At 38.0% G+C, this 27660-nt stretch overlaps 14 protein-coding genes across 14 annotated transcripts; 4 read left to right on the top strand and 10 right to left on the bottom strand.

The window, feature by feature from the left end:
- Nucleotides 1–445: 445 nt before the first annotated feature.
- On the bottom strand, nt 446–1828 carry BDF20DRAFT_475384 (uncharacterized protein). Its single transcript, XM_053075537.1, has 4 exons — nt 1671–1828; nt 975–1591; nt 789–884; nt 446–701 (listed from the first exon to the last, which is right to left on the bottom strand). The coding sequence occupies exons 1-4, from the start codon at nt 1687–1689 to the stop codon at nt 591–593; spliced, it is 843 nt and encodes a 280-aa protein (XP_052937699.1). The 5' UTR covers nt 1690–1828; the 3' UTR covers nt 446–590.
- Nucleotides 1829–3724: 1896 nt separating this feature from the next.
- On the bottom strand, nt 3725–4060 carry BDF20DRAFT_817825 (60S ribosomal protein L37a; the record flags this gene model as incomplete). Its single annotated transcript, XM_053077291.1, has 2 exons — nt 3725–3788; nt 3867–4060. Coding segments are annotated over 2 exons (258 nt in total), but the record flags the coding sequence as incomplete, so codon positions are not given.
- A 622-nt stretch (nt 4061–4682) lies between these two features.
- BDF20DRAFT_867148 (H/ACA ribonucleoprotein complex, subunit Gar1/Naf1) lies at nt 4683–5595 on the top strand. The gene is made up of 3 exons (XM_053080882.1): nt 4683–4823; nt 4915–4977; nt 5056–5595. Exons 1-3 carry the CDS (start codon nt 4760–4762, stop codon nt 5361–5363), a joined length of 435 nt encoding a protein of 144 aa, XP_052937697.1. The 5' UTR covers nt 4683–4759; the 3' UTR covers nt 5364–5595.
- Nucleotides 5596–6466: 871 nt separating this feature from the next.
- BDF20DRAFT_912625 (uncharacterized protein) lies at nt 6467–7375 on the top strand (the record flags this gene model as incomplete). Its single annotated transcript, XM_053083974.1, has 1 exon — nt 6467–7375. One exon carries the CDS (start codon nt 6467–6469, stop codon nt 7373–7375), a length of 909 nt encoding a protein of 302 aa, XP_052937696.1.
- An 11-nt stretch (nt 7376–7386) lies between these two features.
- Nucleotides 7387–9771, top strand: BDF20DRAFT_475107 (P-loop containing nucleoside triphosphate hydrolase protein). Its single transcript, XM_053075535.1, has 6 exons — nt 7387–7925; nt 7990–8309; nt 8394–8837; nt 8919–9036; nt 9090–9244; nt 9313–9771. The coding sequence occupies exons 1-6, from the start codon at nt 7484–7486 to the stop codon at nt 9640–9642; spliced, it is 1809 nt and encodes a 602-aa protein (XP_052937695.1). The 5' UTR covers nt 7387–7483; the 3' UTR covers nt 9643–9771.
- Nucleotides 9772–10711: 940 nt separating this feature from the next.
- On the top strand, nt 10712–11647 carry BDF20DRAFT_835089 (uncharacterized protein; the record flags this gene model as incomplete). The annotated part of the gene is made up of 3 exons (XM_053078808.1): nt 10712–10851; nt 10933–11203; nt 11273–11647. 3 exons carry the CDS (start codon nt 10712–10714, stop codon nt 11645–11647), a joined length of 786 nt encoding a protein of 261 aa, XP_052937694.1.
- A 646-nt stretch (nt 11648–12293) lies between these two features.
- BDF20DRAFT_810491 (uncharacterized protein) lies at nt 12294–12464 on the bottom strand (the record flags this gene model as incomplete). The annotated part of the gene is made up of 1 exon (XM_053076601.1): nt 12294–12464. A coding segment is annotated over one exon (171 nt), but the record flags the coding sequence as incomplete, so codon positions are not given.
- A 673-nt stretch (nt 12465–13137) lies between these two features.
- On the bottom strand, nt 13138–13772 carry BDF20DRAFT_987356 (60s acidic ribosomal protein-domain-containing protein; the record flags this gene model as incomplete). Its single annotated transcript, XM_053085238.1, has 3 exons — nt 13581–13772; nt 13218–13461; nt 13138–13151 (listed from the first exon to the last, which is right to left on the bottom strand). The coding sequence occupies exons 1-3, from the start codon at nt 13644–13646 to the stop codon at nt 13138–13140; spliced, it is 324 nt and encodes a 107-aa protein (XP_052937692.1). The 5' UTR covers nt 13647–13772.
- A 366-nt stretch (nt 13773–14138) lies between these two features.
- BDF20DRAFT_835086 (uncharacterized protein) lies at nt 14139–14543 on the bottom strand (the record flags this gene model as incomplete). The annotated part of the gene is made up of 1 exon (XM_053078807.1): nt 14139–14543. The coding sequence occupies one exon, from the start codon at nt 14541–14543 to the stop codon at nt 14139–14141; it is 405 nt and encodes a 134-aa protein (XP_052937691.1).
- A 327-nt stretch (nt 14544–14870) lies between these two features.
- BDF20DRAFT_867118 (uncharacterized protein) lies at nt 14871–18315 on the bottom strand. The gene is made up of 5 exons (XM_053080881.1): nt 17974–18315; nt 17755–17906; nt 17152–17680; nt 15301–17082; nt 14871–15234 (listed from the first exon to the last, which is right to left on the bottom strand). Exons 1-5 carry the CDS (start codon nt 18019–18021, stop codon nt 14989–14991), a joined length of 2757 nt encoding a protein of 918 aa, XP_052937690.1. The 5' UTR covers nt 18022–18315; the 3' UTR covers nt 14871–14988.
- A 334-nt stretch (nt 18316–18649) lies between these two features.
- Nucleotides 18650–20202, bottom strand: BDF20DRAFT_1000407 (uncharacterized protein). Its single transcript, XM_053074594.1, has 2 exons — nt 19943–20202; nt 18650–19845 (listed from the first exon to the last, which is right to left on the bottom strand). Exons 1-2 carry the CDS (start codon nt 20133–20135, stop codon nt 18812–18814), a joined length of 1227 nt encoding a protein of 408 aa, XP_052937689.1. The 5' UTR covers nt 20136–20202; the 3' UTR covers nt 18650–18811.
- Nucleotides 20203–21797, bottom strand: BDF20DRAFT_867111 (thioredoxin-like protein). The gene is made up of 3 exons (XM_053080880.1): nt 21107–21797; nt 20635–20714; nt 20203–20517 (listed from the first exon to the last, which is right to left on the bottom strand). The coding sequence occupies exons 1-3, from the start codon at nt 21637–21639 to the stop codon at nt 20348–20350; spliced, it is 783 nt and encodes a 260-aa protein (XP_052937688.1). The 5' UTR covers nt 21640–21797; the 3' UTR covers nt 20203–20347.
- A 23-nt stretch (nt 21798–21820) lies between these two features.
- On the bottom strand, nt 21821–23543 carry BDF20DRAFT_867108 (Ribokinase-like protein). Its single transcript, XM_053080879.1, has 7 exons — nt 23314–23543; nt 23232–23247; nt 23053–23136; nt 22880–22987; nt 22710–22793; nt 22510–22627; nt 21821–22433 (listed from the first exon to the last, which is right to left on the bottom strand). The coding sequence occupies exons 1-7, from the start codon at nt 23380–23382 to the stop codon at nt 21881–21883; spliced, it is 1032 nt and encodes a 343-aa protein (XP_052937687.1). The 5' UTR covers nt 23383–23543; the 3' UTR covers nt 21821–21880.
- A 1011-nt stretch (nt 23544–24554) lies between these two features.
- On the bottom strand, nt 24555–26520 carry BDF20DRAFT_474276 (uncharacterized protein). Its single transcript, XM_053075533.1, has 2 exons — nt 24745–26520; nt 24555–24625 (listed from the first exon to the last, which is right to left on the bottom strand). The coding sequence occupies exon 1, from the start codon at nt 26327–26329 to the stop codon at nt 24773–24775; it is 1557 nt and encodes a 518-aa protein (XP_052937686.1). The 5' UTR covers nt 26330–26520; the 3' UTR covers nt 24555–24625; nt 24745–24772.
- Between the last annotated feature and the right edge of the window lie 1140 nt (nt 26521–27660).

Raw genomic sequence — 27660 nt, 5'->3', positions numbered from 1 at the left:
AAATATAAATTCATCTATTATATAAATGCTAATGCCCCTATCATCAACTTAATCTTATTTTACATCGCAATTCACATTACTTTTGTATATTTACTGTCACATATATAAATTATGTTACCATGTTTATTTATTCCAATCCATTTAATCATTTTGCATTCAATCCATATTCCATTCAATCCCATCAAAAAAAAAAAAAAAAAAAAAAAGAAGAAATGTATGGTTATATGATTGCCATTGAAATGATTGACTGCTGGAAAATATGTAAAAAAAGGGGAAAAAACGGATACCTTCTTATAAAAAGCTTCTTGAAATAGCAGTACCCTATATCTAGTATTCTATCTATTACTGTATGCGCTAAGATAAAAATTTAATTTACATTTGAGCAACAGCTGTTCAGTTTTTAGTCATATTGCAACGGAATTTCGCAAACATAAAAATGATAGATAAATAAAAGACTAACAGTTTTGCAGAGTGGTAACAATTACTTTATTGTGCGATATACAGTTCGGGTATCCAGTAGTTGATAAGTGTATTTTGTATGGTTTGGTAAAATGAAGAATTGAACGGGTAACTTTTCTAAAAAGGAATAATTAGAAGAAAGACTTCCCCATGCTTTCCATATTCCTAAAAAAATCGATATGCGACATGATAAACGGCGAAAGTCTGTCTTCGTTCAAACGCTGTCGTTGCATTGCGTATCTCTAATAGTAGGAGTGCGAACGGTTAACGCACGATATCAACATTTAAGCATTCAAAAAGGCGCACGTATAGCCATATTTGTTACTTACTAAAGAATGCTTAACCCCAGCATAGACCAGATTTTCAAGTGTCTCATCCTTCAGTTCACGCTCTTTGCATTGACGTTTCACCAGCATCTTCAACAGCTAACATTTACAAAAGTAAATTGTTACGTCCGGCGTTCACTGTATCGCAAATAATAGAGACGATAAAGTCAATTCCTCAAGACAGCTTACCGATTTGTTATCATTATAAGTATCATTTCTATTTGTTTCTGATCCTGCTGCAGTTGGTTGTCTTTTTTCGGTAAGTTTTTGCTCATTGCTCGTTGACTTGCTTTTCCTAGGAACATCTTTGGTTTCTTGTTGTTGTGGCTGGCTTTTCATTGCCAGGAAATTAGCGTCTCGTTGTGGTGATTCAATTTTAACTGCCACTTCTTTGTTAATTTGTCGTTGAAGCGATTGAGGACTGCGTAATCGCAGACGACGAGGTATGACGATCTTTTTCTTCGTCTCATCCGTTCGGGATCTCTTTCGAATCATTTCCTCCTCTGAACAATGGGTCCGCTTAACGGATGTCCGTACCGGTAATGGATGTTCTTCAGCGGTCGTTATCGACATTTCCTCTGTTTCTGTAGAAGCAGGTCCGTTAAAAATTGTTCTAACGGTTTCAGTAATTGCTTCTGTGTCAATATCAGGCTTCACGGGTGGCATACGGAAGGCTGGATAAATACCGAAACCATCAAGCCATTGGCGTGCATAAATTGTAACCGATTCCTCCTCTTTGGAATCTTTTACGCCAACAATACACAAGTGAAGATCATGGTTATCTAAAAGTGAATCAAGTTCTGAATCTAGATGGAGTACTTAGCCTCTTTTTCCCATCTAATTGGCAGCCTTTCTTACCACCCATTCGCAAAGATTTTTACTTACAAAGGTCTGTATCTGGCATATCTTGTTGCTGTGGGTTCTCAGGCTTGCTAATATCGACTACTAGAGCTTTCTCTGATAATCCAGTTTCATTAAACTATAGTATAGAGGTTAGAGGAATGAAAATGATAATGGAAAGTTCTTTCAGCTTTTAGTTGATATGTAGAGATCCGACCTTATCCCCGAATATATAATTTACGAAGTGCCTGAGTTCGTTATCATCCGTATTAACACTAGCACTAGTTAAAAAAATAGTGCGTAAGTTCATGTGTAGGAAGTTTCTCAAGCCTTGAGAATCACTTACGCTTGCCAGACAGTATTGCCCAGATAACTGAGTTTGATAGCAGCTGTATTGACAACAGCTGTTACAGTAAATTTTACGTCAACAATTTTATTGGTGGACACAGATAGCTTTCTGAATAGACTAAAGCCTACTTAAGCAAGTATGAAATCAATTAATACACCAATTTACGCTTTAATTGAGCAACAAAGAGAAAAGCAAAAAGCATGCAACATTGCGTAGTTCCTTCATACCTTCTATTACGGTATTAGCGTTGTCCTCTCCAGCGGAATCTATGCAGCGAGCGATTTGGGAAAAGTTAGATCTAGATCTGATCAATAGACTATAAGGCAACACAGCTTAATCCTTGTACTTACGAAGTATATCGGTATGTAGTTCACCGATAAAGACAAAGTCTTTGAGTGCTGTGTTGGACATTTATAGTGGTTTGGGATATAATATCACGTACAGAAGACAACTAGAGAAAAGTCAATTGTTAGAGCAAAATAATGTATTTGCTTTATCTACTCAACATGTGAAATTTAAGGGGCAGAAGAATACAGCGCAAAGCGGGAACTGAAAGAACGCGTTCATCTTTTCTTTCATTCTATACATTACTGGTTTTTTTTTTTTTTTTTCGCTTAGCATTCGCACGAGAGAGCTAACAAATTGGGACGTCCTTACAGTAGGCCCTTAGCAACACGCGGGAGCGCGTTGGATTAGATTAATTTAATAAACTTTGGAAGATAAGTTTCAGGGAACACCTTTTCTGTAAAGACGTTGAATGCCAAATGCGCGACCTAATCATATTCAAACAAGGCAAATATACTGTGCCAAGGCACATGATACCCTCCCTGTTTGGATATATTAGGAATTCCTAGTAGCAGTTATGGAAACTACAAAAATGTACAGTAAAAACATGGTTGATAGAAAATAGCAAATATAACGTGATTGAAAAGGAACAGCATTGCTTTGCGAACTGTTGCAACGAAAAGATAAACATCAATTACGTTGTGTAAAAGCCATTTCAAAAATACTATATTTATATCGCTTAGAAGTTTATGCTTCGGCATGAAAAGGTGTTAATTCACGGTTTATCTTTTGGTTATACTTGAATGTAGAGTAATATGTGGCAAGTCTAAAAAAAATATGGCTAGAAACCATTTTTACTTAACTCTGATATCTTTAGATTGTATGAAATCAACATCCCTCCAACTGCACTTTGCCTCAATAGTTATGGCATTGCATCATTTCCCCTTATCTTCAATACGTGCTAAATGCATTGCTGGATATCTACCAGCAATAATAACCATTATCCTTTTCACCTTCGTTTACATCCATATTTCCGTTAAGTAAAACATACACTATCAGTACCTATTGCAGAAGTTAAGGAGCTTGTTACATTTACGTAGCGCCATGTCTTTACAAAAAATACAGAGGCATAGGGATTTTTTAAGATGCAGTCTCGAGTTGTCTAATAGAAAAAAGCATAATCGTTTTCTCAATGATAGTTCAACTATTTTTAAAACTATACTCATGAACTGCATTGTGTTCGGATCTCAGCGAAAGATGATCAACAAAATTTTCTTTTTTTTTCACTTCTCTCAACGTTTTCATTGCGTGTAATCTGTTGTTGTGCGTCCAAAATCACTTTATTCAATAAATGTAATTTGGCATCGGTCGTTGTATCAATAAATGATCTGTATATTATGTGTCTTTGGCGTGTGTTTGTAAATGTATTCAGCGAAAGAAAAACACGTAAATATGTGAATATCCATTAGATTTCGGCCATTTCACGGAGACGACGAATGGTGGAACGGACAGTAGCGGCAGCAACAGTGCTAATTTTGATAAAGACGAGTTAATTCAAACAAATCATAATTAACAATGTCTAATCCTTATCAAGCTGATATACTTACGAAACAGAGTAAGCACCACCAGCTAAGACCTTCTTACAACCCTTACACTTCCAGATACCGACAGCAGTACGTTTAACAGCGTCCTTACCACAGAAGGTACAGGTGTAAGTGGAATGTTGAGTGATTTCCATCTTCTTAACGGTCTTTCTGAGAGAAGCACCATAACGGGTACCGTATTTACCGGTAATTCCGACTAAAATGTACAAAATGTGAATTTCGATTAGCTAAAGTAGTTCGATTACATGGGTCGCACTAACGAATGTGTCTTCAATGTTGAAAGAGAAATTTACCTTTCTTAGTACGCTTGACCTATGTTATGTAAAAACAATCAAAGCAGAGACATAAGGTTTAGTATAATTACAATTCTTCAACATTCATATATGGTATATTAGATGGATGGATGGATGCAACATACCATTATGAATAAAGGATAATAAGAGGAGGAATGGATGGCCTTTCGGCCCCCACTTTTAGAAAAATAGTGCTCTTCCCATTCCTGCTGGCTCAAGCGCATGAGACTCACACACACAAAGCTGGATCAAAAGACTGGGCTTAAAAATCGAAACGCTCGAATTAAAACGTCTAACAAAAAGCAACCCTAAGAGAATGCAACATATCATGATGCGAGCAATAGAAATTGTCAACAAGAACACAAGAACATCAGTTATGGCATGCGTTGTAATATACCTGGTACTTGAACGTATAAGGAACTCAATATGTCGATAATGATACTGTCGGTAACAATGGATTTGAAATCTTGCTTATATCCTTTAAGCAGTCACCATGGCTTAGAATATATTTCTTTTGATTTGATACAGTCAGTTCCAAAAAAAAAACCAAGAAAAGCCCTAACCCTTCAATTGGTTTACTACAACATTTATTAACATTTTATAATGGGTAAAGGTGGATTTGGTGAACGTGGTGGCCGTGGCGGCGGTCGTGGCGGATTTCGTGGAGGTAAGAAATTCAAGACTAACCAATTTTCAACAATGACTCGTTAAACGTTGTTCAACTCACTTTTGCAATTCTTACATTCGTGTTTGCACAGGCCGTGGAGGTGGTCGCGGAGGCTTTGGTGGCGCTTCACAAGGTCCTCCTGCTGAAGTAGTTCGTACGTCTATTCTTATTTGACAACTATTTTACTTTTTGTAAACTAATCAACTTTTTATTGTATTCGTCCGCTCCTCAGCCATGGGGTCCTTTATGCATGCCTGTGAAGGTGAAATGGTTTGCAAATCAATTAACCCAAAGATTCCGTATTTCAATGCACCTATTTTCCTCGAAAACAAATCGCAAATTGGCAAAGTAGATGAAATTTTAGGCCCTTTAAATGAAGTTTATTTTACTGTCAAAATGCAAGAAGGAATGGTAGCTAAATCTTTCAAACCTGATGATAAAGTGTATATCGGCACAGATAAACTATTACCAATGGAGCGTTTCTTGCCAAAGCCAAAGACTGTTGGAAAAGGTAAATTAAATTTAGAAATGATTGGGTAGTAGCTTTTGATCAAGTAAGAACAACCATAGACTAAACTAACGTATTTTCGGTTTTTTAGTGAGTAAACCTACTGGTAATCAAGGTCGCGGAGGATTTGGTGGTCGAGGTGGAGCCCCACGTGGAGGAGGTCGTGGTGGTTTTGGAGGTCGTGGCGGTAGCCGCGGAGGATTTGGTGGTCGAGGTGGTGCCCCACGTGGAGGAGGTCGTGGTGGTTTTGGAGGTCGTGGCGGTGGCCGCGGTGGAGGCCGTGGTGGCCGCGGAGGTCGTTTTTAACTAGATCGGCCTTTTTTGTAATTTGTAAATTTCATTAGAACAATGGGCTAGAAACCGACATTGTAAAGGAAGTGCTCATGTTCTCTATATTTTGTCAGTTTAGTTTCATTTATTTCTCTCCTGTATTCTATTCTTCGCTTGTCTATTACAATACAGCATTTGGTTTATTACTTTGAAAGGTATCGTTTACTGATAGCCTTTTGTTGGAAAAAGGTTATGAATTGTTCGTTAGTTTGAGATCAATGTCTTGATGGAAGAGGGTATGTTTGGAGAACTCCCTCCTGTTTTACTGCATAAATATGGGATGATAAATCAACAATCTGTTACAATAAGTATGAAACGCTAGCAAAATGCATCGCAACCAAAACGATCCGTCTTTTTCGGGGATACATATATTCTCATGATTAGCTCAACTAGCAGATGATATAGTACGGTAGACGGTTGCCAGGTGGTTCAAATACTTTGCAAAGAAGATTTTCATTAGATGAGAAGTGCAGTCGGAGCCATATTTTATCAGTTCAGGAACGTCTAACTCGTCTGCAGAACTGTATGATATTTCAAACAGTACTCTGAAGCGGAATGCCAAAACTTTATCACAAGCGTGTAAATGAGTATATTAAGGTTAAGCAAAGGCTAGACATACTTTGTTCAGAAGGATAAAGGGAAAGCTGAAGTTAGATTTTATTTATGCAAAAGCGAAGTTTAAAATGCCTTTCCTCTTTCAGTTTTTTATTTGGTTCAGCTGTTCCAGAATATTTTGTTTGATCTTTCTGCTATTTCGCATATAAAAAAGAAAAAAAAACCACTGCCATTCAAGGAATCGTTTGGAATGCCATTCATCGACGATAGTTTTGGGCCAATACCACTATTTAGACAGAATGCTTTTTTTATAGTCGAAGGAACGAACCAATCAGATACTTTTAACTACTCAGAAGAAGTCAATATAAACACTACAACGAATACAGTTCCGACTACAGACGATATTACCGACTTGTTCAGGACATTAAGCGAGACCAGTGCATTTTATCAGCTTTTTGTAGATAGCGACAATGAATACCATAACCGTATTAATGCACGCCAAACTTTTGCCCCTCAGCAAACCATATTGAGTGAACGTCAGCAAAACAGCAGTACCAGTAATAGTAGTAGTGAGGATGAAGGTGAAGAAGATGCTGAAGCCAGCGACGTTCATTACGACATTGAACTGGATCGAGAAGTGGAATACTTGTCTATTCTTCGTAGAATGTTTGCTTTGGCTTTGAGCAAAGGAAGTGCAGTATTATCCCATCAATATGAAGGCAATAGTAGTGATGGCAGCGGCAGCGGCAATATTATAAGTGATAACAGTATGGATAAATATCATTTGATGTTGAACAAACTGCAGGCATCACTAGCCTTATTAGCACTTCTAACGGAGCAGTATGGAAAATGCCCAGATTACTATTTACAGCAATTTTTAGATCCAAATGGAGATTATGATAGGAGATTAGCTATTGTTGCTGCAGCTGTCTACGATGGCATATTGTATGAAGACCAAGGAAATAATAAAAGCGGAAAGTCATGTCGAGATTTGCTCGCAGTAGCAGAAGACTTATACGGATATGATTGGCTGAATGACTTTTATGATGACGAAGATGATAGCAAAGATGCATTCAAGAAGATGCTTGAGAAACTCACTTTCATCTCCAAGATAAGATTTAAGTTGAAGGAACAGAACTGGCAAATGGTTACACGTTAATTTACAATAGCATAAATTCAACGTTCTCTAGTTTTCATTGCCCCGTATTTCTTTCTTTCATTTTTCGTCGCTTTTTTTCAATATTATTTTTTTTTTTGCAAACATACCATGGAGTCCAGATTCTTCCATCAATCTTCCTCACGTCTCACATTAGTTCATATGAATAAAGCCTTGCATAGTAACGTATTTCAGCGACGACGTTTTCATAAGTTAGACTCGAGCGTTGTATTCAATCCAAGAACTATTGTAAGCCATCTGAATGATTACGTTATCGGTCAGGTTAAGGCTAAAAAAACATTAGCGGTAGCAGTATTCAATCACTATAACAGAGTCAGATTGAATGTGATGCGTCAATACGAACAACAAGAGCACAAACAGTACCAACGTCAACGGCAACAACAGCAACAATTGTTTGTCGAGCATCACCATCCAACCTTACCTTACGAATATTATCACGAGAAAGGTAACCGTAATACACCAATACAAAGCATGGGATCCAATTTTGTACCTGCTGACAGACTGCCATCCGCCAATCAAAACACTGCTAACGGTATGTGTATAGAATACAGTATCAGTTCATAATAAGGGTTGCTTATGAAATCATCATAACTTAGGTCAACAACAATATCGACGAAATTGGGAGAACCCTCAGACAACTAACAGCTCATCCGGAGCAGCAATAATAAACAAACTACACGATCAAACGACAAGAGATGCAATTATAGCGGAGGACAAAGACGATAAAAACAGAATAATAATGTATGATAAAAGCAATGTCATATTGATTGGCCCAACCGGCTCGGGCAAGACGTTGTTGGCTAGAACACTAGCCCAAATACTTCAGGTCCCCTTTTCAATGTCAGATGCTACACCTTTCACTCAAGCAGGTTATGTTGGAGAAGACGTTGAGCTAGTCATTCAAAGATTATTACGGGTAATTGAGGATATTAGTTACTATAAAATCAACATATGCAATTATTGTACTGATCCCGTGCTTCATATCTTTACATATATGCAGGCATGTGATTATGATGTGAAAAAAGCAGAAATGGGTATTGTATTTATTGACGAGATTGATAAAATTGCACGAAGATCGGACACTATGTCCAATGCAAGAGATGTGTCTGGCGAAGGTGTACAACAATCTCTATTACGTATGTTGGAAGGAACTATTGTGAATATAACTGAAAAATCTAATAGCCACCAGCACTATCATCAACATGGACCACCCAATGGAAGCAGTACAAGTGCTAGTGGAAATGGTAGTCAATGCGGTGATAATGGCAGAAAAGGAGGAATTAGCATGCCTGGCATACCTGGAAATAACATCAATCATCCTACATCAGCCACAAGTAATGGAAAAGGCGAAACCTATTCTGTGGATACCAGTAACATATTATTCATATTGAGTGGTGCTTTTGTTGGATTGGAGAAGATAATACAAAACAGAGTAGCCAAAGGGGTGAGTAAAAGATGCGTATAGGAACGATAAGCTACTGAACAATTTGGTTTCTAACTGTGCATACATTAATATTTTTGATAGTCAATAGGCTTTGATGCGCTTATCAGTGGGAAAGGAGACAAAAATGACAAAATTGAAATGGAATCTCATGATGGCAGAAAGCGAGCTGTACAACCATTGACACTGACCGAACCATCAGGTATATAAGGATATATACGAACATAGAGCTATCATTGACTACCGTTATCGTAGATCTTATCCAGTATGGCTTGATACCTGAATTTGTTGGAAGATTACCTGTGATTGCCTCTGTGGATAACCTGACATCAGATGACCTGGTTAAAGTTCTAACAGAACCTAAAAATTCCTTACTAAAGCAATATCAAGGATTATTCTCATTGAATAAGGTAAAAGACACTTTACGTGACTTGCTGTAACTATAATCAGAGTAATATTAAGTCGGGGAGTACTGTAGGTCAATCTTAGATTTAGCAGATCTGCTTTGAATAATATTGCAAAAATAGCACTTGAAAAGAAGACAGGCGCTAGAGGTTTACGGAGAATTATGGAAAACTTGTTGTTGGACCCTATGTACGATACCCCAGCATCTACTGTTAAACATGTCATTATTACCAGCAAGGTAGTAACAGGAGAGAGAAAATCAATATATCTGGAAAAGAATCAAAAGCAACTAGGCAACAAAATTATTGCTGAAGATGATGGCGATGCTGTTACAGACGAAGGTTTTAATAATAGTGATAATGATAGCAATCAAAATGGAAAGCTTCAAGCCACCTTTGTATAATAATGCAGTCAAAAAGTACATTTTCTGCGACAATGAAGCCTTCCTTTGTCTAGTTTTGCAGACATGTTGAAGTCCCTGCTATAAATTAGTGCACAAAGATACTATATTCGCATAAATGTGAAAGACATATAGTATTGTTCAAGCTTTCAATCGTAAGCTATCCAATGAAAGTTCGAACAAAAGAAAAAGGTAGTTGAAGGCTTAAAGTCTAGATTTGTTGAGGCTGATTTCCTACAATTTATTTAAGAACATTTTAAATATTCGAGGAATTATTCTAAGAAGGAGCATAGTAATTAAGTTTGCCAGTGAGATAATTTCTCGATGGCTACCAGTGTTTGAGGGGAATGGTTTCTCAATAAGGCGCAGCGAATGTAGGATACAAGTGATATACACCAGGCTTACTTTCAAACAAACTAGCTGAAATTAGGGTGGGCTTTTCGGGATTGTCACTGTAGCAAAGCCAAAGAATTCCTCCGGGATCCATTTCAGCCAACCTCTTCTTACAAAAAGCGATATTTGCTTGGCTATATTCCATTTTCCAGTAGATACAGAGGGCTTCGTCTCGAAAGATTATTCTATTTTGTGCTGTTCCGATTTTTGTCATTATGAATAATGATTGAGTGCATGAAAGGTAGAAGCAAGAAGAAAAAGAAGAGAAAGAGGACAGCCTAATACAGAGAATGTATTATATTCTATATGCTCCTGTGGAATGCTTGAATCTTTCCTGTTCCAGCTGCCTTGTAGTTTATTTTGTAATTCTTGGTACACATGCAGGCATTAATTCCAGTAGTTTGATAAGAGGGTTAGAGTGTGGAAAACCTTTTGTTTGGATACCTTTCAAATGTTAACAGAGTTGTTCAAAAAGCTTGCTTTTCAATGGGCAAAATTGAAAGTTGGCAAACAAACAAATAAATGAACATAGCAGATGTTGTCTATAGGATGCGTGAAATTCTCGTTGCGCCTCGACCGACTCCGCCTTCAACTGCATTCATGCAATAGTTCTACGACTATTTTTTTTTTTTTCCCTTTTTTTTTGGATATTGAAAAATACAACGTTAACTGGACCGTTATGAATAATCAGCATAAAAGAGCAAGCCAACAAAACTATCAGTCAACAAAATCACCATTACAGCCGTCTTCGACTAGTAATGAGAAAGAAAGAGATCTACAAGATCAATGCGACAAGATCGCCTCACTTTTGCAGAATCCGTAAGATTGTAGAATCGCGCCTTCCGTACTCATCCGTAATCAATCTTATTGACTTTGTGCTTTAATGATCTATTTGCAAAGAAATATCAAGCTACCTGATGGCGGAAAGAAACTTAAAGCTAGATTACAAGAACTACAACAATTATTGAAGCCGAAAGCGGCTGATATTACGAAAGGTGTATCTCATCTCTCCTTAGCTGATAATAAACGACCAAATATGCGGAAACAAATTATAAACCAGTCGAACGAGGTTTCTAATGAATCAAATATGTCTTCAAGTTTATTAAAAGCGAATGCCTCAAAAAATGCATCTTCATCAATGAGTGATTCTGAGGATAATGTAACGCTTGGGGTATATCAATCAAAACAATATAGCACTATAAGGATATATTCTTAAGATTGAAATTTTTGGATTTTATAGAGGAAGACGCGTATGTTAGGCTTAGATGAGTCACTCAAACTGCAGGAATCCTATGAAAAGGATAGAAAACTGGCGACCCTGAAGAAAAAGATGGAACTTGTGCGAGAAAGCGCAGAAACGAGTAAATCAACGCCAAGTGAAAGCTTAGCTGATGAAATATCTTTGACAATGGGTGGTTTGAAACTGGATCCTGAAACTAGACCCCTACGACCTGACGATGATGACTCACTTACCGAAGATGAGGACGATGACGATGAAGAGTTTTATTCGGAGAATGATGATGAGCCTCTCAGAGATTTGGAGAGATATGACGATGAAGGGTTTGATGAAGCTGATGATGTGATCGAACAATATGAGAATAGTAACCGTAGATGATTTTCGATTTACGATATCTGCAAAGTTCTTTGCCACTACATTTGAATTTCACCTCAATATATTTACAGTGTAGTTAATCTATTTTTCTTTTTCTTTTTCTTCCCCTTGTCTGATGCAGCAGTGTGAACGTAGTTCGCATACAAAATCGCCTCAACGATACCAATAAAAAAAGCGCCACCTAGTGCCAATAAAACTCGCTATATAATTGTGTAAATGGACGTTAGTAATTGCAACAATAACGTGTTACTCGCAAAGTCAGAACCGATGTACCCAGCCAAGATCATCCACCATCGTCGTGGATGCTTTGTAAACGGCAATGTAAACGGCGACCATTGAAAATAAAATGTTGAATATGGTAGCAATATGAGTTTTCACTTCTCTTAATTCGTTTGATTGGATTCCCAAATTGAACTTTTGATCATTAGAACTGATAACATCTGCAATCATGCTCTTGTATTCTCTTTCTTGTTGCTTTGCACGTAAGTTCGTCATATATTCTACAAATGCTGGGTCCTTCAAATGGATAATTTTTCTTAGGGTAAGCTTACAGTTGACTAGAAAACACAAAACTTACTTGCGGTTTCACTTCTTTGACAGGAAAATAGAGGCCACTTCCTTTAATGAGTTCATGAAAATATATGTGGCAAATTTTTGATATGTGTTCAACTAAATCAATTGAAACTGGGTATTGTTTATCATTGCAAAGGTTATAACCAATGATTGCATTTGCCTCCTCCTTATAGTTCGATGAAAAATGCGGGTTGTTTAATGCCTCTTTTGCTGATATCTGTATGCATTCCGTTAGATTCAGCTGCATATTATAAAAATTGCCAGTTGACAATTTGCAGCTTCGTACTCACGAAAGAGGGGAAAAGACGTAAATCCACTTGTATCATGAATAAAATTGTGCGAAACCAGCAAAATATAATTTAAATAACGACAGATTTGTATTGTCTGTATCATTCAACCCGAGGACAAAATGTCCTCCTTTTGTACGCACATGGTTAACCTACAAGGTACTCTGAAATAAGCTGCTCGGACGCTGTCACTAAACAACAATAGCTTTAAACGGAATGTCTGGTCCGATAAAACCAAAGCTTTATACATTTCAGTGGATTACCACTGAATTCGGTTATTCCAATATCGTCATCAACATTGAGCGGACGACCGTTCGTTTTTACGTGACAGTTATTAGCAATCAACATCACTTATAGCGTAATGTTTATGGATCTTTCTCTGGCACACTCCAGCGAAAATTCAATAGTTTTTCTTTATCTTCCCAGATCGCAGAAAAAAACCGAAAAACTGTCATGTATTTCCTCTTCTACTTTGTATGTTTAGGGGTGAGCTTCAATATATAATGAAGTGTCTCCACAGCAATTTATTCTTTTCATAAATGTAAGATATACACAGAAGCAATAAAGCATGCTGTTAGATATCCTCATTATATACAAACATCAAAGATCTATCTTTTGCAGTTGATGGCTTATTTAATCAAAAAGACCTAAATTTCAAAGTACAGGTAAGTTAATTGCAGTTATATCACTAGTGTAAAGTGTCAACAACTTACCGAAGCCCATGTCATCGTCGGACTCTTCCTTCTCTTCAGCCTTCTCTTCTTCGGCAGGGGCATCACCACCAGCAGCAGCACCGCCAGCAGCAGCAGCACCGCCAGCAGGGACAGCACCAGGAGCACCAACGTTCATAAGAAGGGCCTTGAGGTCTTGACCAGCGAGAGCCTTAGCATAGAGAGAGAACCAGATAGGCTCAACTTCAACACCAGCAGCAGAGACAAGAGTTTGGAGCTTGTCAGCCTAAAATCGTTGAATTACAAAACACGTTATTAGAATATTTGTTGGCTGCAAAACAAATCGGCATCTCCCTAGTTCTAATTCTATGGACTGCAATAAGCATTTGGACATTGCAAACTTACGGTGATTTCAATGTTGTCATCCTCAAGGATGAGAGCGGCGTAGACGACAGCGAGTTCGGCAGACATGGTTGATGATCAGATAGATGGATGAAGGAAAAGAATGTTTTATTTCGCAAGTAACGATTTAACCCGAAGGATACAATACGATTAAAGAAGCTTCCAAATGATATTGCCTTTGTTGATTTTAATACAAAGGATTGACATTTTCACGTTTCGGGGTTGACCCGGCCAGCAATTCGGACCGCAATACTGTTTTTTCGCTAGACTTTCGCACGAAATGGCTATTAAATTGAGACTATGTTACAATTAAAATTCAGACTAGTTTAAGAAATATTTTGGATGAGAAGTATAGTTTTTGGGATCATACCTTTTCTGTCTAAATGCTCAATGCCAAATGTGCGAACTACTATTCCTCAAACAAGGTAAATATACTGTGCCAAAGCACAGAATATCTACCCTGTTTGAGTATGTAGTAACGTCAAGCAGCAGTTAATAAAACCTCCGAAATGTACAATGAGAAATTTCACAAGATAAACTCACCTAAACACGTAAAATTCTTCAAGCCGTCGGTATAGAACCTGCAGCACCATTTTCGCTATGGTGATGGTGAGAGAAAATTTCAGAGTGGCCATTGTGTTCCCATACGAAATTTGCAATAGTAAGCATATTTTTGGCCGCATTGACGTCTCTTTGCCTCTTTGCGCGCCTGGTGTAACCAGCAATGTTGGCTCGTTCCTCTTTGCTACATGAGCGAACTTGATGATGAACGCTGTCGTAGCCTACAGCAGCAGTGAATATTTGATTGCGACCAGGATCCACAGTAACCGGTACGAAGTACCGTTCAATTTCATCGCGAGTGAAATCTTCAAGTGTAAGCAAAGGTATGTCACTGTTCTTTTTCTTAGCCCTGACAAAAAAGAAAGTGACAGCAAAGCCATCCGTGTGAATCACACAATTGAACATGTCCTTAGAGTTGGCTGGAGCCCCTATAAGGTCGGTTTTGTAGGCTATTTACGCAACAAATGTTTGTTAATATTATTAGATTACTCCTCAATGTACACAATTGAGTTAGGATGGAGTGAGCGCATAAGCCGCAAAGCTATAGCATTAATATTAATTATTGTTCTATTTCTCCCGTTTACTGGTGACAACTAAAGTTTCTATGTCGGGTTTAGCGCGAACAGAGGAGTGTTAGGCCGGTATACTATTATATGCCGAAGATTCTTATCTGAAACCGTTACATGCTAAAACGTTTGGCCTCGACACAACAAGTATTTGCTTCAATACCAATTTGATAAAGTTTTGAAAAATGCAATTTTATTATATTACAATTGTGTGAAAAGTATTAGATAAATTAGTACATAATGCCAATATATAAGAGTCGATATCGTTTGGAGATATTTTTCAGTTAATCTTCTAGGTTAGAAAATCGAAATGGTTTAGGTCTTTTGGCAGTCTGGCGGGCTTCCATCATTTCTTCGTCTCCGTCTGCATCCACCATATCCCGTTTATTACTGTTTTGTTCCCTCTCCCTTTTAACAAATGCAAGATCTCCTTCTAGAGTAGGCTTAGTAGATCCATACACAGTAGGAAGTTCTGAGATTGAATCTTGTAATGTTTTGTGGTGTATTGTCTGTCCATCAATAAACTTGGCCTAGATAGAGGAAAATGAAAGTGTCAATTTCTAATTCCTGCCCTTTTCTTCCGTGCAAATCAATACCTCTTTAATATTTGTCATTTTTTCCGCCAAGCTGGTATAACGGTGGTAAAGAGCAATCTTTATCGCTTTATCAATCGCCTCGGGTGTGTGTAAAATATATGTGAGGTTCTCCGCCTTTGAAATTCTCTCTGCTTTACATGCAATATTAATCAATTTCAGCACAGCGATATCAATCTCAATTTCAGCATCACGGAAGATCTCTAGATAGTCGCCCTCTGTTTGTGTCGCTTCAGCTTCATCACGTTCGTGTCGTGCGCGTACCTCCGTTTTCAATATCTGTTCTTCTAGCTGTCCTGTTTCGTTGGCCATATCTAATAGAGGTAATTGCAAAGGAAGTTCTTTCACTGGTGGTCGAGGGAAGAAAGGGTAAGTTGTTTGACCACGCAGGATAACACACATAAAACGATCACGTAAAACACCGACGGGCCAGTATGTCTCTGACTGTTTTTGGTGGGATCTCATATATAGCTTTCTATCAAACACAGGTATCCATCGTCCTTGGAAAGGACGGCGTTGGTTGTGTAAAATGCGCAAAACGCCCGCTGTATCGTAGGTTACTGCCTGTACTGTTTCGGAAAATCCTACCCAAACGATTTCATTGTCTGTCGTCATCTGCACTGTATCTTTCTGCAAAACCTCGTTGGTATCTGTATTTAAGAGTATGTATTGGAGATTTTGTTGCTGATTGTAAGATGGACCGGGTGTATAAACCACCAAGGCAAGATCCGCCATGGCAGCCATTGTCACAACATTTTGCAAAGTAAATATAAAACGCTGCACACCTGAGATGGAGAATATGCGTACATGCCCTAAGGATGTAGCGGCAATAACGGATGAGTTATTGATAGCAATACAAGTGACATTTTCGTCGGGAAGCATATGATGTGTCCAGTCTTTCTCTGAGCCAAGTCGGTGAGGTCGAAAGTAAATTATTGAGTTGATTTCTTGGACTTTTTCTTGTCCATCGTCAGCTTCTTCATCAAATAACTCGTCCAACTCATCTTTCTTCTTTTCCGTCACTATTTGCTTCTTGGCTTCTACCGCAAACACTGTACCGGCTGAACTAAGCGCTCCTAGTGTAAACTGATTCATATCTGTGAAATGGAAATTATTATATTGCGACTGGTCATGGAACTCAACATTGATAATAGAGTGGTCTACTTCGAATATAGTGGAAATAGCACCTACTAAATTGTAGGCCATATAGCGTCTTTCGCCTTGTGCAGGCTCAAAACTTTTGCCTGATTCCGCTTTATGATAAGGTGTTTCTCCAGGTTGGAAAACGGCTGGTAGTTCAAATGCTTCTTCTAACTTTGTTTGACGTTGATGTAAAAGGTGGCTCGTATGCATATTACCTAGATTCAATCTTTGTTGAACCCTTCCTCCATTGGCACTCAGTTCGTTTACTTCTGCTTCTGCATAACCAGCTCCATCGTCATCAACAACGAAATTCTCTTCCAGACCCTCCTCGCGTTCTTCATCATCGTCGTCGTCGACATCTACGTCTTCTCCTGCTTCTTCTAGCAGCATATCTGTATCTTCTCCTCCCTCGTCTGAATCTGATGCTTCTTCGTCAATAAGCAGCCTATTAATGCTTCGTTTTCCAATGTCACTGCTACTGCTGCTGCTGCCAGTTTTCTTGGTTGCGTTGTTTTTTTCCGTTTTTATTTTCTTATTTTCTAATATCACTGGTTTTTTCAACGGAGCAGCCGGATGAGGATGGTCAGGTTGGTCGAGAGGTATAACATCCTTCCAAATTCTAAACTGACCACGAGCATCTGTCTATTTACAAAAAAATACCTTTTTGATGAGTACCTGAATATAAACCATACTGATTTCATTCCTATGTACCAGAGTGAGTTCATTTTTGGTTGGAGACCAAACAATACTTGTCACTGAAGCAATGACTACTTCATTATGTACAGGCTTTCTGGTTTTTGTATTCCAAACCACAACTGAATCATCCGAAGAAGAGCTCGCTAAATAGACTCCATTCGGTGACCAAGCAAATGTGATGACTGGCTGTGTATGTTGGTCCGCCAAGGTGTAACTGGGTTCCCAGTCGTATTTACTGTAAACACATATATCATTGTTGTCACCAGGGAATGCAAAAGATGAATCATCAGGGCTGAACGCAACGGTGGTTTGAAGTAAGCTTTCCATATCAGACCTATAACTGCAACTGGGAAGTACTTTAATACATCTGGGTGCTGGTTCTGAAGGGGATACGTTCCATAGTCGTACAGTTCCCATAATATCGGAGGAAGCGAGGTAGTCGCCTGTGGAGTCATAAGTCAGTGATTTTACAGGGCTGGAGTGACCTTCAGCTGTAACGATCTTTGAATTATCTGCACATAAAACAATACGAATTGTTGTTTCGCTAGTTGAGTTGATATAGGTAGGTAAGCATCATCCAAGTATTGAAGAGTACGCACTTGTATAACGAAAGCTTACTCTGTAGCAATTGCAATCTTGGAACCATCGGGATGAAAAGAAAGCGAGCGAACAGGGAAGGAACTTCTAACAAGAACACCTCCAAATTGGTTCTCTTCGGTATACAAATAGACACAACCTTCATTACCACCAGAAGCAAAAGTGCCTGTGGACTTGTATAGGAGGATTTTTACGATTAGTCTCTGCGATCCTAAGGCTTCAAGATATATATAAACTTACTGAGGTTGCTACAGCGTTCACATCGTCTACATGCTCTGTTATTTCCATATGCAGATAGTCTTGTTCATCCGCCGGTACATCTGTCTCGTAAACTTTTACTCCTTCTCCTCCCGTGCCTCCTATAACTAACTCTCTTTGTACGCAAAAGGGTGTACGTCAATTGTCTATAGATCATTGTATCAAACACTTTTCCATTCTGTTTATTCTTGTTTCTCGGAGGAAAAACCGACCTTCCATCCTTTTTATAGGCTGCAACAGTTCTGCCATCAGCAAAAGCATAGATTGAAATGACATCAGTGAAAAGCATTGGCAGGGCGGCAAGTTGATCAGCAATAAATAGTTTTCGCAAAGAAAAGGGAAATCAATTTAAATTTTAAGAAACTGTCCCTAAAAACACGTACACGAACTGACTTGGAAAAAAATAAAAATAAAACACGCGATGATATTGTGGACGAGTTTCAAGTTTGTCGTTCTTCTTTAGAGCTGCCGGTAGTCTTCTTGCGTTTGCTTCTTTGAGGTTCTAAATTCAGATACTAAAATTCTATGTAATTACTGCCAAATAATGTTTGAATAATTGATTGATAACAGTCCATTGAATCGATACGTCTATCATTGTATTGATAATTCGTGAAACTACTCTCTCCCCCAGCGCACAGATTTTTATAGATATTTTTTCAAAATGCAGTTATGTAAAAGGTTCGTTAATGATTTGTTTTATTTGGCAAATTTACAAATCGAATAAATAATAAAAACGAATATAAAGGCAAAGGTGCTACTGGTATAAATATGTTAGAATGAATGTATTATCTATATATTTCATGCTAATGTAAAAGAGTTGTTAATGGTAGAGTATAGCTTCTTCATAGGTTGGTGGTGGTGAATCGCTGAGAAGTCCATGAGCAGTTAACTTCTCTATTTCCTCAGAGGTCATTGGATTATTGTCATAAGAAGGTAACTTGGCCATTTCCCATGTTTGAAACACATCACCATTCACAAGATCAATAGGTGTTTGATACGAAAATGTCTTGCTGTCACGACTATTGTTATTGTTTGAATTGCTAGAGAAGTACTGAAGCATGTTTCTTCTTTTAAAATGGGGTACAGAGACCACAATTGTCACAAGTAACATATGGGTCACTTTGAAATCAGCATAAGCTTGTGATGAATGGGTCATGACTTTATCATTATTAGGGATTTGATAGACACAGTTCCCTTCCCAGACACCCTTTATGGGTGTATTCGGTACTATTATCTGCTGTGTAGTGTCTTTTGGTGGATGCAAGAAAATTACTGAATGCGAAGTTCTTTCTTGAGGCCGACCTAAAGCATCAATTACGGTGATAGTACGCCTTTCGATCAACTGCAAAAAGAAGTGCTTCAACGTTAAATGCTCGACTGTGGGAGCAATTTCTATTTTTATAGGTAGTTGAGAGCCAGTAGCTACAGCCTTCTTCTCCATTGTAATGCGGTATTGACACCAGTTGGAAAAGTGTTTATTTGAGTCTATGTTTGGCATTTGATTTTCACCGGAGAGCATGCCGCTGTCGGGCATACGCGCTAAGATGATTTCTCTTTTGACTTCGTCGTGCAAGTCCAATCGTTGATCAGGAAGCATATACTGTGAAATAGTAGTTATGGGTCGTCGATAGTCCAAACATACGGTGAGATTATGATGAACACCGATCTGAGAACCGTTCATAGTTTCGGGAATACCAGCGGGTAAAGGCATTTCAAAGGCAAATCGAGTGATGCCAGCTTCCAAAATCAAAGGCTTTGTTGTTCTTGAGCGTTCACCATTAGTATTAGCCGCTGGATATAAGAATTGACGCTCGGAAGCGACCAGTTTGTGATGATCTTTGTGCTTCAATTCTACTTTTTTTTTTTGTGGATTTCAAAAGAAAAAAGAAAAGGCTTGGTTAAGTGACGAGGAGCAAAGACGCACTGTATGACTGTAAGAAAAACCCCCCACCTTCTCTATAAGTCGCTTTCATAACTCCATTGAATTTCAGGTAAAGCCGTGTCAAAGTGTATGATTGAGTTGTATGTATATTCACGATTCCCCTTAACACCGGCGATGCTTCCAAGCTGGAACCCACAAACACAATGGGTTCCAGCAAGCTTATAGAAAGCATTTTAGAGCCAGAGGATCCTTTTTTCAACATTATTATAAGCGCAAAATTATCTGGATCGAATAAAACAAAGATAAAACAGTTTAATAGTAAAAGAAAGTAACTGGGAAAAAAAGGTAGTAATCATTGTTAGAGAGAGATTCATTTTCTCTTTTAGTGGTCTACCCCTTAACTTGGTCTGCTGTAATGTGATTTGTGAAATATAGACTAAAAATGACAGAGTTAAGGTTGTTGATTGGTTATTATTAAGCGGCCAAAAGGCCATTTTCATCCAATAAATATCTGAGTTCTCCACTTCTATGTAATTCATCCAACTCTTGCGATCCACCAAGAGATTTGCCCTTTAGGAAAATGTTAGGAAAGGTGGACCTTCCAGAGATTTCATCAAGTACTGCCTTCACTTGAAAGTCATCGGCTGTTGTAAGATCAATGATTAAAGGCAAAAGGAAGTGCACAGGCAGGTTACACACGGTTTTCAAGAAAAACGTCATCATAATTTACTTTTTTTCAGATTTCTAGGATGAAGCCTTACCTCTCTTGTCAACTTCAACGACCTTTAGTTTGTCTTTTAATGTATAAGAATTTAATATCTTCTTCGCCTTCTTTGAAAATCTATATACATATAGTATTAGACACGGAGGAAAGGTTATCGTTCCCAATTATCCTTGCCAATTTTCAATCCCCACTTTTTATACTAATCTCTTTGTTTGATACCCCGCCTTTTCTGCTCAACGTGGAAAAATTAGCTTTCTATGTGACTCTTTCCGAGGTACTCACGGACCTTTTATTGGATGTTCCCCAACAATTTCGCCTTTTTAATCCTCTTTTTTTTTTTTTGATGCGCACATATGCAAACAGTCTTTGGCAGTTGGCCATGGCACACACACGCCCACGCCCACGTCCACGTCCACGCACACTCACACTCACACATGCACTCACACATAGACTCACACATAGACTCACACATACACCCACACGCACTATCCTCCTCTTGTCTAACTTACGGGCAATAAGTTTTAGAAAACACAATCAATGTGTTCTTCTGAATCAAGCCAGAGATCTCGTCTTCCAAGGTCCATCCTTTTTCTTGATTCTTCTCTCTCTGCTTTTGTTCCTTCTCTTCTTTGATTTCTTCTTCAATTTCTTGTTCAGCTTCCTTTTCAAGTTCTTCTTCTAGCTGTTCTTCAAGTTCTGCTTCTTTTATATCCGCTTTTTCTTCAAGAGCTGCCTCTGATTTATCAAATTTGACGGCTTCGTTGTTTTTACTGTTTGTCAATTTCTTGTTGTTGGCTTTTTTGTCTTCTGCTGTTGTTAACACTTGTACGGTTGTATCTTCTTCTAACATGGGTGATACACTATCACTGTAGATCGTTGTACCGTAGTAACTCACCAGTAAGAGTGTGGTCAATGACACGATGGCAATCACTGTCCATAAACGAACTTTTTTTGAACCACCTCGTCCCAATCGTTGTTGAGCTGCATATCTTTCTTTGGCTTCTATATCGTCTTGAATACTGTACGGTAAAGTGGAACCCATCGTTGAGCTGCAAAATTATACAACAATTGAAGTAATTGAAGTGAACGGGAAGTATAAGAAAACAAAAAAAGAGAAGTTTTTTGCGACAAAGGCTATTTTTTTTTTCTAATGCAATGCACGCATTGAAAAGTAAGCAATTTTAATTGGCCCGTTTTTTTGGGTCTTTTTTTTTTTTTTTTTTTTTTTTTTTTGTTTATTCCTAAAGATAAAAAAACATCAACAGTGGTGATGACATGATCATTTAGACTTGGACGGATTTTACAACCTCTCTAAATAAATCTGATTGCTCAATCTCTTTTCTACTTTGTATTAGTCGCAGCTCGCAACTCCTGACTGCTTTTGCTTCGTTAGGCTTTATTTCTGAAGCTTCATTTCCGTAACGCTGTTGCATATACTCCTGTTGATACAACCACGTCTTTTTTGTAATAGCGTTGACACTACAAACCACGCGATACACGGCTTCGATTAGGAAATGACGTGTCTTATTCCGCATAGACTCTTGTAGTCGAGGTACAATGAGTGAGGAAAATAGGTCCCCAGTACCAGTGAAGTAACCTTGATAAGTAGGGAAGGAAATTAAATGCTGAACTAGTTCACCATTGGGTAACTCTTGGCTAGTGAAGCAATAAAGTGATTCGTCTGTGCTTTCATTTTCGAACTGGATTTCTTGAGGCACATGCTTTAGTGGTAATTTTAATGATGTAATCACTATATTGGGAGTCCCTAATCCATGTAGTTTTTTGGCTACTTGTCGCGTGTCTTCCAATGAAGAAATCTTCATTTCAGACAGAGTTCTATGTATATACGCAATCAGTTAAATTCAACCTTGTCCGTCACATCTGTTTCCGTTGTATGCACATAGAGACTTACTCGGCTTCAAACTGATTTGGTGTTACAACATAGGCATATCGCATGATATTTCTGTACAGCGGTACGATTTCAGCGGCAACGTATAAAGCACCATTATCTCCCATAACTGTATCGCAGACTTTATGGCATCGAGAAGAGCTTATACAGTTAGAAAGCAAGCCAAACCTTTATATATCTACTTTATAAATAACTCTCCTTACCAAAGATTAGATCAGGGTTTTGTTCTTTCAACTTTTTGACCATCATTTCTATCTTTTCCAATATAGAATAATTACCAATATACCCTATATAATCCCGCCACCAAAGAAAAAAAAAAAAAACTCGAGTAAGAAGACATATTATCAAATTAAAAAAGCTTTGGAATTATCACCTGTCAGCAAATGTGTATAATCTTCAGTCAACTCATTCTTTTCCAAGCCATCGAACAAAGTTTGGACCTCTTCTGCGGTTAGACGACCACCAGCGAATGAAGGATACCCTATATTGTAGTAAAACCATGTCAGGTAGGGGTGTATAACTACAAACAGTGGCACTGGAGTTTACCTGTGTGGTTTGAAAACTGAACTGTGTTTAGAATATCAACATCGAAGCCTAGTAACTGTAACGGAAAGACTGCCGCTTTGTTTCCTAATCAAAGAAAAAGAAAGAAAGGCATTCTGGTGTCAACTTCTCCGCATGTATAAGCCATGTTCTTCGCTGTGCACAAATATACGTTACTTTACCACAGTAACCGGAGACCTAAAGTTTTATCAGTACTTAGTCAAGCTTTATCCTCACTTTGGAGCTTTCATTTCTCTCTTTTACCGTATGAGACTGTATGCTCAAAACTCTAAGGTTTGACTCTTCAACGAGCGAGGGGTTTGACGCTGACATGGTAACAAAATCTAGAGATCCAACTTTATTCTTCAAAGTGATCTCACTTTCCAACTGCTAAAATAAACAATAGCAAAAAGCGGAAAAAGGTAGAATTCCGTCGGGCTAGAAAAGGTGTTTAATTTTATACAAGGAATAAAATTTATTACTGAGACGCGAGTTCCTGATCGCTTTTGAACCGAAATCCCATCATCTTCTATATTGAAGCGTCATGAAGATGACCAGTGCATTTTTAAATGGTACACTTATTGTTAGCGCAAGGACTAAATGGAAGGGAATAAAAGAATGCGATCTACACATTTGTTCATTTATCTTTGATAACTCGTCCACTAATTCTCTTTTGACAGATTATAGTTAGCATAGTGGATCTAACCGATTGAAGCAGCCGACTGACGCAGGTTTTATTCCATTGGAATAGCTTAAGTATTTAGTAAGGGTTCTATTTGAAAGAACTATCAAAAAAATTACCTCGGCCAAGTAAATAGCATGGCTTCTGGCTTACTCGTTGGACCTTTTGAGAAACAACACTTTATCTACAATATTTTCTATGATCGTACAGACAACAAGTATTGCAAACCGAAAATGCCTGTTTAAGTACACAGAAGGTCTTATAATTCCACGTTTGCACTCGGCAATAACACATCAGCCAACAAAAGTTTGCTGTTTAATCATTGTCTTCTCGTCTTGTAAAAATTGAATATTTTGTTTATTAGGAAAGTCAAGCAGAGCTTTGATCATATCAGTAACGTAGAAATCCCAACTAAGAAAATGAATCAGATGCATAAATTTTCTTCTTTTATGCATTTTCGCTAAGAATAGGACAAACTATATACGAAAGCATTCTAATAATAACAAGATAAAACTTGTGGAAAGCACTATCATAGCCATCTGTTTGCAGTGCAAATATGTTTGATTCAACCCATCTAAAGATATCATTTCGCCATCTAAAAACAAACCATTATTCATTCATTAACGAGTATTTTACCCGTACACAAAACTGCCAAGGATCAGTCGCTGAAGTTCTTTGTCAAGCAAGCTCTAGGCAACGAAAACAAAGAAGGAAGGAAGACTAAGAATACTTTAAGACGCATGGTTTGCTCTGTCAGCGACACTCGGTTGCGATGGTTTGATCAATGGTCGGCTTACCTATGATCATTCGTTGTAATAACAGTACCCTCAACATATCAATTTCAAAAAGTGGCGCCAGATAGCTTATTTCATTAAGATGAACTATCATGGTTTTCTTTCAGTAATCGATAGACCGATGACAAACGTTTTAAAAAGTGAGGGAAAAGGTACTTGTTGATAACGTCTTTTTTGAGTGTGTATGAATTAATGAAAGAGTGAACTTTATTATATTACCAAGAGTTTTAGTACAGAATTACAAGTATCATGCCACCTCTTCTTCTTCATCGCAAGGGAATTCAGAGAGACCTAAGCCATCTTCCTCTTCCATATCTTCGTTTTCTTCTAAAAAGTATTCATTATGTAAATGATCATTCACATTGACGGCTCCTGCTTCTTGCTGTTGATGTGATTGCTTGTGTATTCTTCGTTGTTGTTGCTGCTCTAGCATAAGTAACCTATCCCTTAATTCCATACATGCGTTTTCCCATCTCATTTTCTCTTCCCATAGTTCGCGTAATTTCTTATAAGCTAATCCACTAATGACTTCAAAATTATCCAGGGCATTTTCTAAGGCTGCCTCTGCTCTTCTGGCTCTCACTTCTGCATTTAAATGCTCATCCTGATTCGTTTCAGACGCTGCTGTTGTGATAGGCTCATCATTGTTACTGTTGTTTTGATTGGTATTTTTACTATCCACCATTTTGCTAAAGCTATCCTCTGTCTGGACCTGCATATGCCGTACTTTTCTCTTTTCACTGTGCTGATGATGTTGATATTCCAAATCATGAGTAATACCCAAAGCTCTTATATGCTCTGCCGCTAATCCTGCTGCTACTTGTTCACTAGGAATATCTCCATTAACCAATCTAATTCTTTCTAATCTCTGCAATAAAGCTGCTTCAATGGTATCCAAACCATCTGCTGCTATCAAATAATCCTCCGTTGCTTTACTTTCGAGCTGTTGATGATGACCAATGTGATTGCTGTTATCGTTGCTATTACTATCTCTAATAAGGTGACGTCGGTTATTACCGTTAGTATAGATATTGTTATTCGATGAAGTGGCTGTGCTCAGCTGGCTTCGAACGGATACTGAATAACGTAAAGATCCACTATACAAACTAGACTCTCTCTTTTTATTTGGTAAAATAGGCTCTCCTCCATTTTGGTTTGTACTGTTCGTATTAGTGGCATTGTTGCTGTTAATAATTGAGTTGGTGGTATTATTGTTGTTGTTACGTAACACAAATGACTGGATTGATGTTGTATCATAAGATGGGGACCGAGGATTCCTTGCAGCCGTAGGGTTATGCTGAGGTACTATTTCTATGTATTTTTTTCGATGAATGGTATGGCCATTGCTGCTTATTTCACTTCCCGTACTGCTATGCATCCAATGATGAGGATGGTTCGATGTTGTTATAGTAGAAGCGGAAGAGCCTGAAAAGGTGGACAGATTGTTTTGATGAACAGGTAAGGATGCTGTTGAACGAGTGGACACAGAGGAAGAAGTTGTGGGTATGGGCATTGCTGAAGACTGTCGTTGCTGTGTATTTGTATTCCTTTTCGGCCCTCTCCTTATTTTTGCAAATAAATTATTCATCGACTTATGCTCCGCAGGCGTGCTTGATGTTCTTTGGAATTCTTCTGGACTGGTGGTTTTCAAAAATTCAACCAAGGCTTGAGTCCCCGTCATCATTCTTTTAGGTTTTTCGTGAGGAAACAAGTCGCTTATGTCGTCTTCATCTTCATCAGAATAAAGGATACTCACAGCACGAGCATCTTTTGGTTGGAAATTGCTTTTATTCCCTCCTGCCATTATGTTATCTTGGATAGTTTTGTCTGGTTATTGCAAAAACAAAATAAAAAAAAAGGTTTGAAGTAGACGAAGAAAGGTTTCAATAATCGTACACGAGGGTACAAGTTTAAGGAGAAATAAAAGTTTAAACTGAACAATGTCAAATCAAAAAAAAAAGAAACTCTGCAACTCAGTCGGGAGGCTAATTTAGCAGGTACCATGAACCTCCTGAAAGATTATCATTACGGCTTTCATACTTCAACAGTGTTGTAAGCGTTGTGAGGAGATATTTGTTGAATCAATCGAATAATTCCACGTATTTAATTACAACAAAGTGCCACTTTATCAATGCTTTACCAAGAAACGGATTCAACCCCACAAATCAGTTTTTAGATTCCGATTGTATGATGAAGATATGGTTGCGTGAAAAGACCGAGATGCCTGTGTTTACAGATCACGTATATCCATGTTCTAATTCCTATATTATTATTATTATTTTTTTTTTTTTTTTTTTTTGCTTATAGCTATACAAAAATATTCATCTTGGTTCGTTATATTGCTGTTGTTGACCTTCCAAGACATAAATCTATCTTTATTATATTGAATTTGCATCGTCATCAGTGCACTCTTTTACAGGTCTGAACAGATTTTATCCTTTCGTGTTGCTTGTATTACGAGATAGATACTCTTCCTTGAATACTGATGGTTCTTACTTGCCCATAATTCTTCCATTATCATTTTTTCTTTTGCCTAGATTATTAGGCATTAGAGTTATCATGTTATTACGAATAAATGAGTAATAAGAAATATACTCTAAGGGTTCCATCATATATATATACTAACCATATCTCCTATCTTATTTCATAATTATTGTTCCTTCTCCCGCTTGCTTCTTTTTAACGCCACTTTGTTTAATGCCATGCTGATAATTGTTCTACTCAACTCTGTTTTGCCTCACATAGCATATGGTATGAATGCCTTTTTCTCCCTATTTTTTATTGTAATTCATTATAACAGTAGGGTTTTGAACGTTGAACTGTAAAATGTGGAAGAATTTACATATTGAAGATAATCGAACTTGCTGAAGCGCAATACTTTTAACAGTCTTCCTTCTCCTATCAGCACTAAGGTCAGTATGAAGGTTGATTGTCCCTCTTGTGAATGGCAGAGGAGAAAACCAACCATTTGCAGCTGCTGATTTAAGTAAATGGTTATATGGCGCCAAGGACATTACTCATGATTTGCTTCTTCGAGCAATTTCACGACCCTTTTTACTCCGTTTCAGCTGCAAATTCAGTAGATGAGGCTTTTCGCTGTAGCCTGAAGCTTGGCTCTAAACAAACTCTTTGCTG

The sequence above is a fragment of the Mycotypha africana genome (assembly GCF_025528875.1).
Source record: "Mycotypha africana strain NRRL 2978 chromosome Unknown BDF20scaffold_4, whole genome shotgun sequence".
Taxonomy (NCBI): Eukaryota; Fungi; Mucoromycota; class Mucoromycetes; order Mucorales; family Mycotyphaceae; genus Mycotypha; species Mycotypha africana.
The sequence above is the reverse complement of the archived record's forward strand: the minus strand, read 5'-3'. Positions and strand labels throughout refer to the sequence as shown.

What these genes read in the sequence shown, in the direction of transcription:
- BDF20DRAFT_475384 (XM_053075537.1), bottom strand. An exon ending in CTTATAATGATAACAAATCG is followed by an intron (nt 885 to 974) that starts GTAAGCTGTCTT and finishes TGTAAATGTTAG; the next exon opens with CTGTTGAAGATGCTGGTGAA. An exon ending in CTGGGGTTAAGCATTCTTTA is followed by an intron (nt 702 to 788) that starts GTAAGTAACAAA and finishes TCCTACTATTAG; the next exon opens with AGATACGCAATGCAACGACA.
- BDF20DRAFT_867148 (XM_053080882.1), top strand. Translation starts at nt 4,760, where the DNA reads ATGGGTAAAGGTGGATTTGGTGAACGTGGTGGCCGTGGCGGCGGTCGT. An exon ending in TCGTGGCGGATTTCGTGGAG is followed by an intron (nt 4,824 to 4,914) that starts GTAAGAAATTCA and finishes GTGTTTGCACAG; the next exon opens with GCCGTGGAGGTGGTCGCGGA. An exon ending in TCCTCCTGCTGAAGTAGTTC is followed by an intron (nt 4,978 to 5,055) that starts GTACGTCTATTC and finishes TCCGCTCCTCAG; the next exon opens with CCATGGGGTCCTTTATGCAT.
- BDF20DRAFT_475107 (XM_053075535.1), top strand. Translation starts at nt 7,484, where the DNA reads ATGGAGTCCAGATTCTTCCATCAATCTTCCTCACGTCTCACATTAGTT. An exon ending in CAATCAAAACACTGCTAACG is followed by an intron (nt 7,926 to 7,989) that starts GTATGTGTATAG and finishes ATCATAACTTAG; the next exon opens with GTCAACAACAATATCGACGA. An exon ending in GATTATTCTCATTGAATAAG is followed by an intron (nt 9,245 to 9,312) that starts GTAAAAGACACT and finishes GGAGTACTGTAG; the next exon opens with GTCAATCTTAGATTTAGCAG.
- BDF20DRAFT_867118 (XM_053080881.1), bottom strand. Translation starts at nt 18,021, where the DNA reads ATGGAAATAACAGAGCATGTAGACGATGTGAACGCTGTAGCAACCTCA. An exon ending in TGAACGCTGTAGCAACCTCA is followed by an intron (nt 17,907 to 17,973) that starts GTAAGTTTATAT and finishes CTCCTATACAAG; the next exon opens with TCCACAGGCACTTTTGCTTC. An exon ending in CCAAAAATGAACTCACTCTG is followed by an intron (nt 17,083 to 17,151) that starts GTACATAGGAAT and finishes TTTTGTAAATAG; the next exon opens with ACAGATGCTCGTGGTCAGTT.
- BDF20DRAFT_1000407 (XM_053074594.1), bottom strand. Translation starts at nt 20,135, where the DNA reads ATGTTGAAAAAAGGATCCTCTGGCTCTAAAATGCTTTCTATAAGCTTG. An exon ending in GAAAGCGACTTATAGAGAAG is followed by an intron (nt 19,846 to 19,942) that starts GTGGGGGGTTTT and finishes AAAAAAAAAAAG; the next exon opens with TAGAATTGAAGCACAAAGAT.
- BDF20DRAFT_867111 (XM_053080880.1), bottom strand. Translation starts at nt 21,639, where the DNA reads ATGGGTTCCACTTTACCGTACAGTATTCAAGACGATATAGAAGCCAAA. An exon ending in TTTTCTAAAACTTATTGCCC is followed by an intron (nt 20,715 to 21,106) that starts GTAAGTTAGACA and finishes ATATGTATATAG; the next exon opens with ATTTTCAAAGAAGGCGAAGA. An exon ending in CGTTGAAGTTGACAAGAGAG is followed by an intron (nt 20,518 to 20,634) that starts GTAAGGCTTCAT and finishes ATCTTACAACAG; the next exon opens with CCGATGACTTTCAAGTGAAG.
- BDF20DRAFT_867108 (XM_053080879.1), bottom strand. Translation starts at nt 23,382, where the DNA reads ATGTCAGCGTCAAACCCCTCGCTCGTTGAAGAGTCAAACCTTAGAGTT. An exon ending in TCAGTTTTCAAACCACACAG is followed by an intron (nt 22,988 to 23,052) that starts GTAAACTCCAGT and finishes ACTACAATATAG; the next exon opens with GGTATCCTTCATTCGCTGGT. An exon ending in CCAAATCAGTTTGAAGCCGA is followed by an intron (nt 22,434 to 22,509) that starts GTAAGTCTCTAT and finishes GTATATACATAG; the next exon opens with AACTCTGTCTGAAATGAAGA.
- BDF20DRAFT_474276 (XM_053075533.1), bottom strand. Translation starts at nt 26,329, where the DNA reads ATGGCAGGAGGGAATAAAAGCAATTTCCAACCAAAAGATGCTCGTGCT.